The 18,226-nt window shown below is 37.9% G+C and overlaps 1 protein-coding gene across 8 annotated transcripts in view; it reads right to left on the bottom strand.

Annotated features, from left to right (window-relative positions):
* The window catches only part of SNX29 (sorting nexin 29), a 450,561-nt gene that overhangs the window by 112,948 nt on the left and 319,387 nt on the right, over positions 1-18,226 (bottom strand). For all 8 annotated transcript variants that reach the window (XR_006284108.1, XM_043523231.1, XM_043523230.1 and 5 more), the window contains one exon: positions 10,647-10,787. Coding sequence is in view for 7 of the 8 variants with exons in the window: in XM_043523231.1 (XP_043379166.1) it covers positions 10,647-10,787 (141 nt within the window). In the remaining variant the exon portion in view is untranslated. The remainder of the gene's footprint in view (positions 1-10,646; positions 10,788-18,226) is intronic.

Here is an 18,226-nt window from a genome sequence, read left to right as displayed (position 1 = left end):
GAATATAAAAATGTGTGTGTGTGTGCATGTACACACACATGTGTTTAGATTTTTTCAAATGCAGCAAACAGGTTTTAACTTTTTGTATGAATGTTTTACAATGTAGGTATGTGTAGCCTTGTCATGTTGTAAAAGACGAGTTGAACAATATGTAGACGTTATCTTACACTGCCAGGAAACTTTCTACCTGGTGAATAAGATTTAAAACAAAACAAAACATACAATATAAGATGTGTAACCTATACATTGTCATTCTCATGTATTTGCAATTAAAAGCTTTGCTTTCTAAATCTTACCATTCCAAAAGAAAGATATCCTGAGGAAATTTTCCATATCCTTTTGGGTATCTTAAACAGCATGCAAATATAGCTAACACTGATTAAAGACAGCAACATGTGCAGGAATAGAAAGCTACTGCAATGATCAAGGGGCTGTTCTGCACTACAGAAGCAATAGCAGGATTACCATTGACTTTAAGGGGAGCAGGCTTGAGCCCTTAGTGACAACAAACAGTAGCGCTTTAAAATGTACACAAGAATTCCAAAGAAATCAACTGATACAATCACAGACTTGTAGGCATCTTTAGGACATATATACATGTGCAAACACACAAAATATCTAGACAGACAAAATTCGGTACGAGCTAGCATTGGGGATTTCACTGATAGGTGACTATTGCAGAGGTCATACGTAATTGTGTTTGTTGATCTACTTTGGAGGAGGGAGTTATGTGTCTGTGGTGCGGAGAGGTGTTGCTAATATTGAGGACTAGCTACAGAAGGAGTGCATAGATTTTGATTGCATGAACTAAAAATGATGAATGAGTGCTGCATTCAGCACTTTTTCCCAAATAGGAGAGTTATGTTAAATCTCTGTAGAGTCCTTTCTGGGTAGTTGGACAATCAAGGCAAAGTGATTCTCTTACAAACCTAAAGCACTGTTCATTCTTTTCATATTACGTAACAGATGTTTTAAAGGAGAGCAATGGATATCATGCAGATATGTCAGTATTCAGTGTAATGATACCATACTCAATTTCTACACATTCAGACAATCATTGAATTCACATAATTGGTGGAAAGTGAAGAACGGTTTACATTTTTTTTGATATGTCATCTATTGGGGGATGAATTTGATTAGCTGTGAGGTCTTTTGCATCAATTACTGAGATCTGTTCTTCAGTCATTGCAGGTTTTTTAACGTGGGAGCAGCAAGTGACTGCATTCATATTATCATTATGGCACCCACAGAGAATGAGAAGAATAGGGCCAGGAAATATTTATGCATTGTTAATATGCAGCTAGTCCAACACCTGTTTTGAAAAATTAGCCACTATGAGAGTGTTTAGAAGAGCAACAACATTTATAAAACATTTGGAAAATAAGGGGAAGAAACCTGTGCTCACTGTAGGATAAAGACAACTGGGACTGGGAGTATGATTATGTACTAAAGCATAAAGATAATGTATGTTATTGTAACTTTTATAATTTACAGGGATCAGTTTTTCCTGTAATTTTATTCAGGGAGGTTAAGAAGCAGGTTAAGGATTTAGGCTGTAACAGAAAAAATATAAGCTAAATATTAAGGAAAACTATCAGACATAAGAACTATTAGGCAATGGGCCAGATCCTTGAGGTTGTGCAAATGCCATTATTGCAGTAATTTAAGACAGAACTTGAGACATATCAGGGAGGATTTAATCAATCCAGTTCAAGGTGCAGGTGAACGGACTAGAATACCCTTCCAACTCTATCTATAAAAATTGATATAAACCCTCATTCTTTTCAAAACGCATATCGTTTGTGGCATTTGATGTGTGTCATAAATATAAAGGGAAGGGTAAACCCCTTTAAAATCCCTCCTGGCCAGAGGAAAAATCCTCTCACCTGTAAAGGGTTAAGAAGCTAAAGGTAACCTCGCTGGCACCTGACCAAAATGACCAATGAGGAGACAAGATACTTTCAAAAGCTGGGAGGAGGGAGAGAAACAAAGGGTCTGTGTCTGTTGGTATGCTGCTTTGCTGGGGATAGAACAGGAATGGAGTCTTAGAACTTTTAGTAAGTAATCTAGCTAGGTATGCGTTAGATTATGATTTCTTTAAATGGCTGAGAAAAGAATTGTGCTGAACAGAATGACTATTTCTGTCTGTGTGTCTTTTTTGTAACTTAAGGTTTTGCCTAGAGGGATTCTCTATGTTTTGAATCTAATTACCCTGTAAGATATCTACCATCCTGATTTTACAGGGGTGATTCCTTTACCTCTATTTACTTCTATTTCTATTAAAAAAGTCTTCTTGTAAGAAAACTGAATGCTTTTTCATTGTTCTCAGATCCAAGGGTTTGGGTCTGTGGTCACCTATGCAAATTGGTGAGGATTTTTACCAAACCTTTCCCAGGAAGTGGGGTGCAAGGGTTGGGAGGATTTGGGGGGGAAAGACGTGTCCAAACTGCGTTTCCCAGTAAACCCAGTTAGAGTTTGGTGGTGGCAGTGGATATTCCAAGGACAAAGGATAAAATTAATTTGTACCTTGGGGAAGTTTTAACCTAAGCTGGTAAAAGTAAGCTCAGGAGGTTTTCATGCAGGTCCCCACATCTGTACCCTAGAGTTCAGAGTGGGGGAGGAACCTTGACAATGTGCATGCACATCATATTGCAGTGGAGTGGCGGTAGTCAGTCCATTGTGAAGATTGCCATTGAGTAGAAACTTATAAGCACAGTTTTGCCCTTTCCACTCTAAAATAGGCAACAAACAAACAAAAAAACGCTCATATCACTGGCTTCAAAATTGGTAGATCAGATCCCGAGGCCCAAAGAAAGGAAGTACTGCACCTGCAAATCCTAAGAGATCTGGGGGAGGAAGAGCAGAGGGCTGTGGGGGTAAAGGAAGTTCTGCAAGAAGGCAGAACTCCCAATGATTTATATGAACTTTTTTCCCTCTCCCCACAAGCCTTAGTAAATGAACAGTAAGTGAAGACCTGTTTCGGAGCTGAGGGTGAAGCCACAGAATTAGATGGGGTCTCCATGAGGGGAGAAAATCCATCAAGTCTTAAATGGCTCATTAGTCCCCCTTTTGAGACTTAAAAGATCCATTCTCCACAAGCATTAGGATCATAGGAGTCGTTCACCTCTCCCCGCCCCCAACTTTAAGCCATTTATCTGGAGCCTCCTCCAACTCCCTAAAAGTCTCATTTGGCTCATTTAGGATTCAGAAGCCAATTTTGGTTCATTTGGGACTGAGGAGCCTTTTAAGGATCTGAAGTGATTGCCAAGTGGCCTATTAAGATCACTGAGGAGAATGAAGCCTGGCTGAGCACCCAAAGGCTTCCCAGGGTAGGCCACAAACCTCCTAAGGTGGGAGATCAGAGGTAGTAGTGGAGTTCGTCCCATTGTGAGACCAGGGAGCAGCAAGAGGTTGAAAGGCAAATGGGGAAAGAGTCATTCTCCATGACCCTTGCCAAGTCTGGGGAGCTCCACAAGGGGTAGGCCACGTTCCCCAGGGCCTCCCTTTAGAACATAGGAGGAAAACCCCTGTCCTTTGGACATTAGGAAATGACGCGAGGGGAGTACTCCTTGTGGAGGTGAATTATGGAGAGAGTGTAGGCAAAGTTACAAGCATAAATGGAATATATCCAAGGTACCAGCAGACTGAATGAAAGACTATGATGTTTCAAATATGAAAAAACATTGTTAGAAGTAACAAATCACTTTGTACATGTTTGTGGATAAAAGTTGATATTAAGTAAATTGATAGCAAATCATGACCAGTATTGGTATAAGACATACGTTTTAAAAGGTATAAAGCAGACTCAAGTATTCACAATGCAGTTCAGATCCTTCAACATTACATGAAATGACCAATAGCTCACTGCATGGAAAGTGTCAGGTGTGAGATGGATGTATATTGAATAGAATCACTAAGAAAAAACATCTCCCCTGTTAGAGTAAAAGCACTAAACAAGGAAAGAGAACAAGAATAACTGCCTTGTTCTTTTCCCATTCTTACTCTCTTCTGCAATGCAAGACAGATATTGTGAAGAAATTCTGTTTATCCTAGTAAGGATTATATCACTTCAAGTTTTCTGACATCCATTTGTTCTCAGCTCAGAAAGATCACCGATAGCAAGTATTCTATGTGAAGTTCGGATGTGTAAAAAGATACTTTTGTTATATTAAAGTTTTAGATGTACTGCTATCACCATAGTTCTCTATCAATTTGTGTATATAAATAATTCAATGTAGTTCTGGTCTAAATCAAAAACACTTGGACAGGATGAGTAAGTTTTTCATTGCATTACATTAGTTTTAATTTAATATATTTAAAATGTGTTACCTGAGTACTGTAAAACAAGGTCACAAAACTGAAATCTAGTAGACTTTCTCCTCTGCAATGTAAAAGCAGGGTTACTTACCTATAAGGGATCTTCCTTCTTTTCTCTCTGTTCTCTTTATACTAATTTGTGATGGATTATGACATCAGGTGGAATGAGGACGAATATATGTATATATATTGGCTCTATCGCAACTGCCTATACAATAGACTGATGTTTCCCCATTTAAAAGTGTTAAGACTAAATTCTAATTGTAGATATGTGATTTTGAAAAGACCTGAACATAGAACACAATTTATTCTAGAGATAAACAATTGGAAGGAACAACTGCACAGCAAACATAATAATCGTACCAAATAATATACTGTATTCTAAATCTTACTGTTTTACAATTGTTAAATATTTTCTCCTTTCACAGATAATTGCCATTGTATACAATTTCAGCACTGTCAAAATTACAGACATCTGATTTCCTGGAATTTTTCTCTATTTTCATTCAGTTGCAACACTATTCTCTCTCCCCATTTTCTTTGTGACAAAGCTTCAGGTCTCTCTGAACTTGTACCTGCGTTCCCTCATGTCTCTATTACAGTAGGTTGGAGAGTTAATAGCACTCCATATACTGTTGCACATAATTGTCTTCTTGGCAGGTTCACCCTTCAGTGCTCCAGTACTCTCTATAGAAACATGCTGGAGAGCATTTTGTGACTTTCTGCACTAGTAGATCTAGGCCATTTCAGAGAACATTTGGTATCATCCTCTTTTCAGAGAGAATCCAGTAAGTGTCCCTGGAGTTGCACTAAATTTGAGAGGTGTGACTAACAACAGGACATAGAAAAGGCCCAGCAGCTCCAGGAGGAACAGGGAGAAAAAAAAACTGCTGAAAGTGATTGCCAAATATTTTAATTTTGGGAAGAAAGGCTCTGAATGCATCTCTCATAAATAACATACTATAAAACATCCAAAGGATTTTTGCTGATTCTTGTCATCTGACAAGTTTTCAAGGAGCAAATAACCTGGTTTAATAGTGTATGTGAATCCACACCTCATCTTCATGAAATTGAGAGAGATAAATCCCCAGAGTTGATACTGTGTGCAGATGGCAATAAGACAAACAGGAAATGGGAAGCTAGTTGTAACTTTAACTATGGGAGGACCCTGCCTCCCGCCATAATTCTGACCTAAGAGCAACAACTTTTATTGAAATAATTCTGTACACCTGAAAGGCCACATGCAACTAAAAAGGAAGGGGAACCATATGGCCCAGAATCATCACCAGCTTTTTCCTCTTGCATTACTCATTACATTACTAACTATCTAAGACCTATACTGGACCACCTAATCCCAAGGCTCAGATGGAACTGCGTTATTCCAAGGCATAGACACAATCCCATGGAAATTACTGTCCCAGGAAATCCAACTCCCTCTGGTATGGGAAGGTAGCTCAGTGGCATCTCCCCATCTTTCAATCATCCATTGAGTGTAATGCTTCCTATGAGGCTACTTGTACTGTTGTTCAAGAACATGCCATCAAAAGTTGTGATATAGTTAAATGAAAATAAAACTAAACATGTATTTATGGTTAGAGCCCTGCAAATCCGTGGATATACGCTTTATATCCATGGAACATTTTTGTTGATCGTGGCTCAGATGCAGATACAAAATTTGTATCCAGACAGGGCTCTGTAGCACACACTCACCCGAGTGGAGCAGCTGTCACACACTTCCTCATCAATTATTGGGAGCGGACCACATTCACCCTGACTGAATTGGCCTTGTTAACACTGGTTCTCCACTTGTAAGGTAACTCCCTTCTCTTCATGTATCAGTATATTTATGCCTGCATCTTTAATTTTCACTCCATGCATCCGAAGAAGTGGGGTTTTTTACCCATGAAAGCTTATGCCCAAGTAAATCTGTTAGTCTTTAAGGTGCTACCAGATACCTCGTTTTTTTAATAAAAATTATGCATGTCTCTAATTACAGGAAATATATTGTACTGTTCTTATGTATTGTTCCTGAACTAATATTGTGCCTTGTAGATTTTATGCAAAAATATTTCATGAGCCTGGGATTAATCAAAATATTTTGATAATTGCTTGATCAACACTAGACGGATAACTGTAGTTCATTTCCTCTAGCTCCACTGAAGCTGCAATTGAGCATAGACAATATTTGATGTGAACAGCCCACCCATCAGTTAGCATTTCCTAATCCTATAGAACAAGGAAATATGCTTTTCTTATTCCCATCTATCTTTTTTAATTAATCGATTGTTATTTTCCTTCAATTTTACACAGTTGAACATTAACAAATTGGCCTCGAAACAGATGATCATGCACCAGTATAGTGGCTACTAGAATAATTTTGCATCCATAAGATATGGAATTATTAAAATATGCCCATCAGACTCATGACCTTGCTGAGTATCTAACCTCTAACACTCAATCTGTCTGTGATAATAAAGTACGTATTAAGAATTCTCCAGAACTGTTGCTCTGGGCAACAATCAGTGTACTAAAGAGAAGCAATGATATCGCTGTACTAAAGAGAAGCCAAAAAGAAAAGGGATCAAAGAACAATTACCACTAGGCAGGAAAATTATCAGTTTAGAGTGACAACCATATCAAGAATAGCACTCTTCTACTACCATTCTTAAAAATCGAGTAGTTATCAGAAACATATTTAGATTCTTTAGTAATTAAAAAAAAATCTACCTAGCTGACACTACATATTGGATTGATTATATTAATGAAAGACTACACCTGGTCATTTAGTAACCAGATTGGTCTGCATTATATAGGATGTCAGACTAGATTAGTGGTTCTCAAAGTGTGGGTCGGGACCCCAAAGTGAGTTGCAACCCTGTTTTAATGGGATCACCAGGGCTGCCATTAGACTTGCTGGGGCCAAAGTCGAAGCCCGAACCCCACCGCCTGAGGGCTTCAGCCCTGGGTGGCAGGGCTCAGGTTATAGGCACTCTGCCTGGGTCTGAAGCTCTTGAGCTTTGGCCTCCCTGCCCGGGGCGGCGGGACTTGAGCGGGCTCAAGTTTTGGTCCCCGTTCCTGGGTCATTTAGTAATTTTTGTTATCAGAAGGGGGTTGCGGTGCAATGAAATTTGAGAACCCCTGGACTAGATGATCTAATGATCTCTTCTCACCTTAAAATCTATGAATTATTGAAGTCATTATACAAATATATAGTAGCTACCGGTAAATATGATGAAAGCAGAGCAAAGAGACTCTACTGAAATTATGAATACTATATTAAATGTACATAAATAGGCCACAATGCATATGAAATGGTACTTCTGATCTGAAGGGTACTTCTGTTTAAAAAAAGCAACTTAGATGCAGAACACACTAATGGTAGTGAGGAGAATAATTATATGGCTTCCAAAAGAACAAGTTCCCCAGAAGAGTCAGAATGAACAGCAAGCCTTTCTCAGACTGCAACACTTGAGAACCATTTTAAAAAGTACAGGATGGGAGATACTTATCTGAATAGATCTATCCATCTATCTAAAGTACATATATGGACCCCATTATTGCAGTATCTGAATGATTCACAATCTTTAATGAATTTATCCTCACCAAACCCCAGTATTATGGAAGTACCATAATTCCCATTTTACAGATGAGACACTGAGGCACAAAGAGAATAAATGACTAGTTAAAGTCACACAGGAAATCTGTGGAATGTATATGGAAATTGTTTACAGTTTACATTGATGGGTCAGGAATTAATGTATACAAATAGGTACTGCTACTATATTTGTTGGAAGGAATGTAAAATAGTAAAGGTTTCCTCCTTAAATATATATTCAGCTTTCAAGAAGTGTATTTTTGCTTTTGTTTCCATTTTGGTTTGCATAGTTTTATTTTTAGTGACTTTAGGACTTAGTTAATAATTCAACAGTAAATGTATTTGCAGGTGGTGAAGACAAAGGTTATACATAACTCCCTTATTTGTATGGTCTGGTTGTCATTAGAAAGTTTCATGAGGATTCCTAAATCCATAAGAATCACACTTTCCATGACTGGAGGATGATGCCACAATGTGTGCTGGAGAAGCTGCTTGCACCTGGTCTTTTATCTGATTCCCCACATCAACTCAGCAATTTATTGTTTGTTTCGTTGCAGATAGTGGGGAGAAGAAGAAACAGGGTTAGTGTCTAGACTCGCTCTCTCTCTCTCACAGAACTCAGAACCTAGCAGGAGGGGTCCTACGGTGGCTTTTACATCTGCCCAATTCCGGGCTGCTGCTGGTGGCTAAAGTAGACCCCAACGTAAGTTATGCAGCCCCTCAGGGTTGTCTAAGCTATTACAGGCTGTCCCCACCTGCTGCCTGCCCCGCTTGTCCCCACCCCGCAACACTGATAGGAAGCAGTGCTGCCCAGAATTTGTACAGTGCTACTTGCTGTGACCCCACCCTGACACATTCCCCCTTCCTGCAAAACCCCTCTTATGCTGGGAATCCTCAAAAAATAGCCGACTGTTTTCCTCAGTTCCTGTACCAGGGAAATTCTCCCGTCAGCTGGATCCAGGATTTTAAGAGCACCTTTATATCACTCTGGCCTCTTCACACTGCATAGAGAAGCGGTCAGTATCTCACTCTTAGTTGTCCTGGTGATGGTCCAACTCTTTCAGAACCCTGGGAGCTCAAAATAAGAAAGTGTCAGCAGTCCATACTAGTGCATGATCTCACATAGTTCTGCCAACATGCTGAGAGAGGCTAAATGCCTTGATATACACTGGGGTCGGCTTAGGGTGACCAGATGTCCCAATATTGCAGGGACCATCCCGATATTAGGGGCTTTGTCTTATGTAAACAACCTGTTACCCCTCCCCTGTCCCCGTTACTTCCCCACACTTACTATCTGATCACTCTCGGTGGGTTGCTGGGGGAGATGAGCACTCACATGATTATAGGCAGAATCTCATAACAGTATTGGAGGTCAGGAAAGAACATTTTCCTGTAGCGCACTAACTAGTTTCCTTCCTTTCCACCTTCCCCCTGGAGCACACTGAAATGGGGATCCCTGGGTGAGGACATGGGTGTCCATGAGTGGGGAGGGCACATTGTTTACACATGGCCTGGAAGGAGAGATTAAGAGCTGTTGTTAGAATAAAGTCACTGAAATACTGTACTTGGGTCCACATTGCCTGGGACATTTGTTATTAACTTCACTTGATAGATAGGAGTCTCTTGTTCTAACAGTTGATTGTCTTGGCCTCCTTTCTTAAATCTTGGACTCAGGTCAGGAAACAGCTGTGCTAAGGGCCTTAAGGAATGAGGGGCTTATGTACAGGTCTCATGTATAGATCCCTTCACAAAAGTATGTCTTCCATCTCAACATTGGTATGGTTTGGGAGTTGTGTCCTGTGTGCTTCATCCTACCATTGTTGAAATTAATCTGATAGGTATCCTTATGGCTGTTGGCTTTTAGGACAACATGCATGACTAGCTGTTGGGCATAACTGAAGCTTGAGACATTTCAATAAGATTGCAACCTTGATCTTTAATCCATTTACCAGAATCTTGTGTTTTATTTCTGTATTCCTTCAAATGGCACCAGCAAACATCGACTATTTAAAAACAAAACAACCAGAGACCACACTGACTGCGTAGGACAATCTGGATTTTCTATGTGTAAATAATTTACTTGGTATGTCTTCTGAGAATACTGAGAAATTGATTAGTCCAAGTCCTATTACAGATGAATAAATTAATAGGAACGACTAATTGTAAAGTTACCAGTATTTGATTTACTTCAGATTTTCTGCACAGGTTGTATATCAAACCTTGGTCAGAATATAGATTAAAGACCCACCAACATTTCATTTATACATTGAAATATTTAATTGCACATAACTGAAAATCTCCTTCATATACAATACCTTTCAGACATATGTCTCTGAAAACCTACCCTATCACCTGCATAGATCTGCAAGCAATAGAAATCATTGCTTGTTTTTACTAATCCTCTAATAGTCTTAAATCAGGAATTAGTTTAACACATTAAAAAGTTAATTATGAAGCACTGTTCACATTAAATAACTAAATGGAATATATAGATCAAGCATTCAATTCACTATGCCCTACGATTTGTTCCTCGTTTCTCAACTGGGAAAATTATAGTTTGTATTGTGCATTTCATGAGATACATCATTCATGCTACATCAAACATAATAGATATACTTATCCTCATTCATGTTCTATTTTGTTAAATTAAATTTTTGATTATAACTTTCACTTTAATGTATTCAGTATCTAATTTCACAATATTAATAAATGTTGAGAATACATTTTCCTTTACCTTGTTTCCAATGGCTTTTTTTGGTGGGAAGTTAAAGGTCCTTACTTGGTGGTATTTATTTTGTAGCTTGTGATGCAAGGTTCTGAATTCTGCATATCTTCGATAAACATTCCATTCATCATCTTTTATTCTGATATATACCTGCAAGCGTAGAAAAGAAAAGATCAATTTTAAAGGCAATCATTACATTCATTTTGTCTCTCTTTGTTAAAAGTACTGTTTGTCAATTACCTTCACCTTTATGACATAACACTCTCACTAGTTTTAGGACTATTTACCTACAACTACATCTGACTGCAAACAGTCATCAAGTGTAGCTATGTTTATTCAACAGGTCATTAATCTAATTCCCTTTTATTGGTTTCAGTGGTAACATACATTAACTTGCTCATTATTACAAGACGTGGCTGTAATTTTGTGGTAAGATAGCTATTAATGCTTTCTGTTGCCAGCAGGTTTACTGACCAGTGCACAAAGAAAAAATTAATCTGATATAGTTTACACTGATTTCTCTACATTTAATAGTTTTCCAACTTCACAAATGAATTTCTCGTCATAATTCTTATGTCATAAATTGTATTTACCCATCACAGTTATGCTAAAGCAAAACACATCCTTCATGAATGAATGAGTTTTTTTAAGAAGTCAAAACGGATTATAAAATCCTGGAGTATAAACTACTGAAATCTTATTGTTTGAAAAATAGAAGCAGTTTTATCTCCCCCCCCCCACCCCCCCCTTTTTTTTTTTTTTTTGCACAGGACGTGTAGTATAATTTCACATAATGGATGTTTTTGCCACAGCTCAATTACTTTCATGAGGGTACTACCAATAATGTGCTAAATGTTCCCCTCTCTGAGGGAAAACCCACAGAAAAGGAAAACATGCTCACAAAACTCTGAGAATTAATTAATGGCTCTGGAACTATGTTCTCTATTGGGAAAAGGGGCTTTAACCTTATGGAGGAAAGGCATGGCTCTGAAACCCAGAAACTCCACAATGAACTCAGGACTCATGACTGAGGGCATTTGGGACTAGTGTTCTCTTTGGTGTGACTTCTTGCTTTCCTACCCACAGCAACCTAATTCCTTTAGGAGCTATGTTTCCACTGGTTCCCCCTGCAGCATCTGTGCCCTATTCTTCCCACCCCAAACTTTCTAATATTAATGACTTGTGCAGTTTATATAATGTGCTAGGGCAGATTAGAACTTATGAGGCAAAACTGCCATATTTCTTCAACAGCATTTTTTAAGGAGTTTCCAGATTACTGAGATGATGATCATCTGAAAAAAGTAGTGCTAATGGTCATCAGAGACACAATGATCAAAAAGAAAACAGAGGAAACAGGAATAAGCAAGAAAAAAGCCAAAGCAAAAATATTAGAACTCAGGAGACTAAAATTAAATATCCAAATCCACATCAAGATACCTGTATAATTGGCCTGATTTTCAACAGTGTTGAGGATCTAATTATTTTATTTAGGTGCCTAACTTTAGATACCAACATTTAAACATTTCATGGCAATTTTTAAAAGTATTACAGAAGATAATCACTTTTACAGAAACAGTGAAAAAGTCAAGAGATGAATATAGACTTTACAAAACTATTCAGCATTGTATTTCATACATGGTGCCATGGACTCCTAAAGGAAACAAGGTTCCCAACCCCAAACCTTTCATGACTATAATCAGATAATGGACAAACAGCTACCACACAAATAGTATTTGAGTTACTATGGTATTTCCCTATACATAGTACAGGCAATAATCACAGTATTGTGTGATAACTTGTTAAATGTTAGCTTGTAATGGTTACCATTGTACATCACTTCACTTGCTCTTCATGATTATAATGATAGATTCTGCTGGAGAAAGCAAATATGATAATCTTAAAGTTGAGAATGCCAGAGCTGTTGAGTTTGGTCTACTTAGTTTATACATGAACACACAAAACTACAGGCAATTGTATTTGGCAATAGGAACTCAGGTATTACAGTGATGGGGCTCTAAAAATAGGTAGACTACATGGCCAACTATTTAAAGAGCAATACAAATGTTAAAATAATAGCTAGTGAAATAACTCTGCTAACTAGATTTAATAGGGAATTAAGATAACGTGACTGATTCGTTAACATTTTAAAAGACTATCAGTGGAAAGAATTCAGCACACTTGTAAATGAAGAGATTTTGGAAGAAGAGAGGGTAAGTGATTACAAACAGCCATGTTGAGTATGATGCTGGTGGCTGACAATAATGCAAGGGTACTGGATTTCATAGTAAGTGATAGAAAACCAAGGGATTTAGACCCCAATTCAACAAGATACTTAACAAGATTACATGTCCCTAAGTACGTGACATAATGACACTAAGCATGTGTTTAAACTATCTTACTGAATTAATAAAAACTAGAAGATTCTAAGACATAATATATAATTCAGGCACAATATATTAGAAATCTTAATGTAAAAGAAATTAAATTTAAATGAAAGATATCAATGCCAGTGGTAGGAAACATTTCCATATGTGCAAACATTTGATGCATTGTGGTAAGAACTGCATTTTTAAATACTTTTTATCCCCTCAGCTCTTTCTCCACCTTTCTTTAATCACTATGTTTAAAATATATTACTTTGGCACAGATAACTATTATTCAGAATTTTTCAGGCTCCTTATAAAACAAAGTATACCTAAATTATTTTAATGTAGTTATTTAATATGGAATTCCTATTTTTACTACTCAAGTACAGAGAAAATTGTAATTTGGTGAATCATGCAATTCTATGTTACCTAGTAAGGTGTAACCTGTAGTTAAGTAATTAAGGAGTCTAATACACTGTAACTGAATATTTTAAAGACTGAAAAAATAGATTCATTTATTGTATACATCGTTAAAGATTTTACTTCCTGTTCTTTGAAGAACACAGATATTGAATTTTCTTTGAGATTGTAAGGTATGAAGAACTGACACTAAGAGCCCTGTGTCATATTGAATTTATTGACGATCATATAATAGAGTTTGAAAGGCAAATTAAAGTTCCTGCTTTAGTATAAGCATTTACAGCTTTATTATCTTAACAGAGAATGCTATTCAGAAGCCAAGATATTTCAAGACCATTAATCTCAGCTCACTTGGGAAATCAAAGAAAATAAGGCCTAAATGTTAAAAAGACTGGTTAAGCTCGTTTTAGTTTAGTGCCCATAAGGCATGCAGATGGCTACTGTTAGGCAAATGCATTACAAAACGTGAGTATAGAAGGGTGGAGAACAAAATGTCTCTGTAGCTGATTTATTACTATACATCACTAAATCAAGCAGCCTGGTACACGCTGGGTTGAAATCTTGACCCTACTGAAGTCAATGGGAGTTTTGCCATTGACCTCAGTGAGGGCAGGATTTCACCGCCGGCCCTTAATTACGAATTCAGCCTAATTTCTGGCTACTAAATAAGCAACAACCCTAAAACAGATGCTATGATAACATCGACAGCCACCCTGAGGAACTGGGGACCTCAAATTGTGTCAGCAGAGTAGGAAAGGTCTTCAATATCATGAAATAATCTATCAAAAATGAATACTCTATGTAACAGAAACTAGCACAAGTTATTTAAACCAAATTTTTAAAAAATAAACAAATGGTCAGTTCTCAATAACCTTCATATAGCAAACATAAGCCATAAATATCAATATCTTGCCAAGAATCCTATTCCTTTTCTAGTGTCTACTCATGCCTCTCCCAATCCACTTCCCCAATTTATTAAGAATTCATTACTGTGGCATGTACGCACCAGACAAGCACCTCTTTGAAGTAGAAACATTTTAACTACATTTAACAGATGGGGAAACTGAGACAAAAAGAAAGAATAAGTAATTTGCCCAGGAAGCCCGTGGCAAATTTGAAACCAGATCTCCGAATTCCCAGTCCAGTGGCCCTTCCCATCTTAGCAGAACTTAGATCAGACCAACAGGAGAATGGCAACTCCTTGTGGTCCCGGTCAGAGGAAGCACTATGCTACAGGAATGATATAATTCAGAGATACCAGAGAGAATAAACAAGAAAAATCCAGATACCAATTCAAACATTAACACTGATTTTTTATAAAGCATTTTTTTCACTATAATCCATTGTTCTAGGTCGTAGACCAAAGTCATATATAATTTGACCCTGTTAGTCTCTAAACATTTAGTTTTATTAAAATAGGAAAGAAAATGATAGCCCAAACAAAGCAAGGTCCTACACTTGACTTGATGGTATTTCTCTCTGCTTGGATGTAACATGATAACTTTTGAATGCTGCATCCAAGCAATTCCAAAATTGCAAGGAATGTTCTAAGCATCAATGGGCAGAACAATGTTGATTATGGTCAAAGTCAGTCCCTGCCATCTGGCTAGCAGACCCATCCGCTTCCACCAGCTACGTAATAGTCTATAGATCAAAAGAAATGCATGAGGGCATTAGCATCTTCCAGCATAACATTACTCCCCATCTCAGCTCTGCCCATTGTCCCAGAAGAACTCTGTAAGCTTGAAAGCTTGTGTCTTTCTGCAACAGATGTTGGCCTAATAAAACATATTATTTCACCCACCTTATCTCTTGATTGTCCCAATACAGTTTAAAATGCTGACACTCTCAATACTTATCTCCCAATGGAAAGAAAAGACATACAAATTTGGGTGAAGTATAGGGAGAGGGGGTACACAGAGCTCCTGGAATGGGAGACCCTGGTACAGGGGAAGAAGGGCATACAGAATCCCTGCATGATGGAGAGAGATGGAGGGGGGTTGTGCTGGGAATCCTTGAAATAGAGAGAGATGGGAGGGTGACACACAGAGAGCTTATGATGGGGAAATGTAGGAATGCAAAAAGTCCCTTGTGTGCACCATGCACTTGACCTATACAAATAACAAAGTATGCCACCCTCTAGTTAATTACTCAGCATTCTCTCATTGACATTGTTCAAATTCATGTCTGTTCTTCTGCCAAAAACAAACTATAATGCTACAATTTAACAATGACATGTAATATCTTCCTCTTCTGATCTAACAAATAAATAAATAAATAAAAAGATAAACATAACTTAAAATTGTGTTTTAGAATGCTTAAAAACTCTTAAGGCTTATTCATTGGTCAATTTAAAAATCAATTCCAAGACCCTCTGTATCCCAGGTCACACTGGTTTTCTGACAGATGTTCCTTTTTCCTCCGATAATCAGTTTCCTCAACTAACTCCATTAAGTAATTTTAAATTAAAAATCCCCTTACACATTCAATCAGAATCTCTCCAAGAATGGTTATTTAATTGGAGAGCAAGGATTTTTGAACATTCTATCATCTGTCTATCAAATAAAAAGTTAGCACTTTTGTCTGTAGTATAGAAGTATTTTCCATCAACACTATCTCATGCAAAGGCTGATTGGCAGCCACCCTTTGTGGCCATGATATTACACATTTGAAAGACAGATTCTAATTAATACACACTAAGAATTAATCTACAATCTTCTAATCTCAAAGAGCACTGAAGCCCTGAAGATTTGAAGAGAAGTGACTAATATAATTGTTGTTGTTGTAATCCTGTTTTGCAGACAGCCAGGTGGTGATATATCTACAGTATTTTTAGAGCCATATTGAAAGTACTGTGATAATATTGTCATAATAAAGTGGACCAGTTCATGGCCTTTAATTCTGCTTCTATGAGTCCTGATATTCCTTCAGTAAGAGGGCCATGGACAGGTATGATGGATCTGCCTGAGTTCCCTTATTTGTGTATTTTAGGAAGCATGTAGAAGGTCCCTGGAATGGTTATGTGGGGGATGAGGTTGTATAGTTTCTCTTGGAGTTGTTTGGGGAAGGATTTGATTATATCCCTAAATTCCTGGGAGAATTGTGGTGTGAGGTCTTTGAGTTCTTGGTGCAGGTGCTGTCAGAGAGATGTCGGTTGGCCTCATTGACATAGTCATCATGGCTGAGGACTAGGATGATGTTCTCTTTGTTTGTTGATTTGATCACTATCTGCTGGTTGGATTTCATGGACTAGACACCTGTCCTCTTGGTGGTGGAGATCGTGGTAGATGTGATGTCTGTTAAGGATTCCACGGTCGATTTTTTTCCCCGAAGCTATCAATTTAATGATCAAGAGTGTGGTTTAGTCTACTGTGGCATGTCTGATTAGATTATTCTTTTTTCTTATGATTGTCAGTGGAGACATGGTAGTTGCGGGTGGTGTCACCTTTGTTGTGAAATAATTCTTTGATGCAAAATCAGTGAAAGAATTCTTCTGGTTCTCCACATAGTTAGTATGGTATCAGGTTCTGTGGTGAGGAAGCTGTTCAGTTTCTGGGAGAGTACAGATAATTCAGCACTGATATTAGGTAGTCTTGATAAGTTGATGATACTGGAGCATTATGGATCCTGGTGTCATGGTTTCTCCTGGAGGTGACGTTCTCTGTACATTGTGAAGCTGGTTTCACCTTTTTGTTTTTGTGCTGGGTGGCTATGATATTTTTGGAAGGTTTCTTGCATGAGCTTCAGGTAGGTTTCCTGATTTTTTTTTTCCTTCCAGTGTGTGGGAGCATGTGATGATTTCTTGTTTCTTATGCATAAGTAGTAATTTATTTGTGAGCAGCCTGCCTATTATGCAAGCCAAAAAACTTCTAGTTTCCCTACCATAACCTGGTGTGACATTGTCTAATTAAAATATAACCATTAAAATCATTATTGCTACTACTGTTATATAATTGCAATGAATCTTATACAAAATATAATTCATGTTTAGAAAGGGTTAAACAGCTTGCAGGCTAACTAACCCAAAGCCTATCTTTAAAGGTGTCAAGGTTCCTCCCCCACTCTGAACTCTAGGGTACAGATGTTGGGACCTGCATGAAAACCTCCTAAGCTTACTTTTACCAGCTTAGGTTAAAACTTCCCCAAGGTACAAATTAATTTTATCCTTTGTCCTTGGAATATCCACTGCCACCACCAAACTCTAACTGGGTTTACTGGGAAACGCAGTTTGGACACGTCTTTCCCCCCAAAATCCTCCCAACCCTTGCACCCCACTTCCTGGGAAAGGTTTGGTAAAAATCCTCACCAATTTGCATAGGTGACCACAGACCCAAACCCTTGGATCTGAGAACAATGAAAAAGCATTCAGTTTTCTTACAAGACGACTTTTAATAGAAATAGAAGTAAATAGAAGTAAAGGAATCACCCCTGTAGAATCAGGATGGTAGATACCTTACAGGGTAATTAGATTCAAAACATAGAGAATCTCTCTAGGCAAAACCTTAAGTTACAAAAAAGACACACAGACAGAAATAGTCATTCTATTCAGCACAATTCTTTTCTCAGCCATTTAAAGAAATCATAATCTAACACATAACTAGCTAGATTACTTACTAAAAGTTCTAAGACTCCATTCCTGGTCTATCCCCAGCAAAAGCAGCATACCGACAGACACAGACCCTCTGTTTCTCTCCCTCCTCCCAGCTTTTGAAAGTATCTTGTCTCCTCATTGGTCATTTTGGTCAGGTGCCAGCGAGGTTACCCTTAGCTTCTTAACCCTTTACAGGTGAGAGGATTTTTCCT

The sequence above is a fragment of the Chelonia mydas genome, chromosome 10 (genome assembly GCF_015237465.2).
Source record: "Chelonia mydas isolate rCheMyd1 chromosome 10, rCheMyd1.pri.v2, whole genome shotgun sequence".
Lineage (NCBI taxonomy): Eukaryota > Metazoa > Chordata > Testudines > Cheloniidae > Chelonia > Chelonia mydas.
This window is presented reverse-complemented; position numbering and strand designations above follow the sequence as displayed.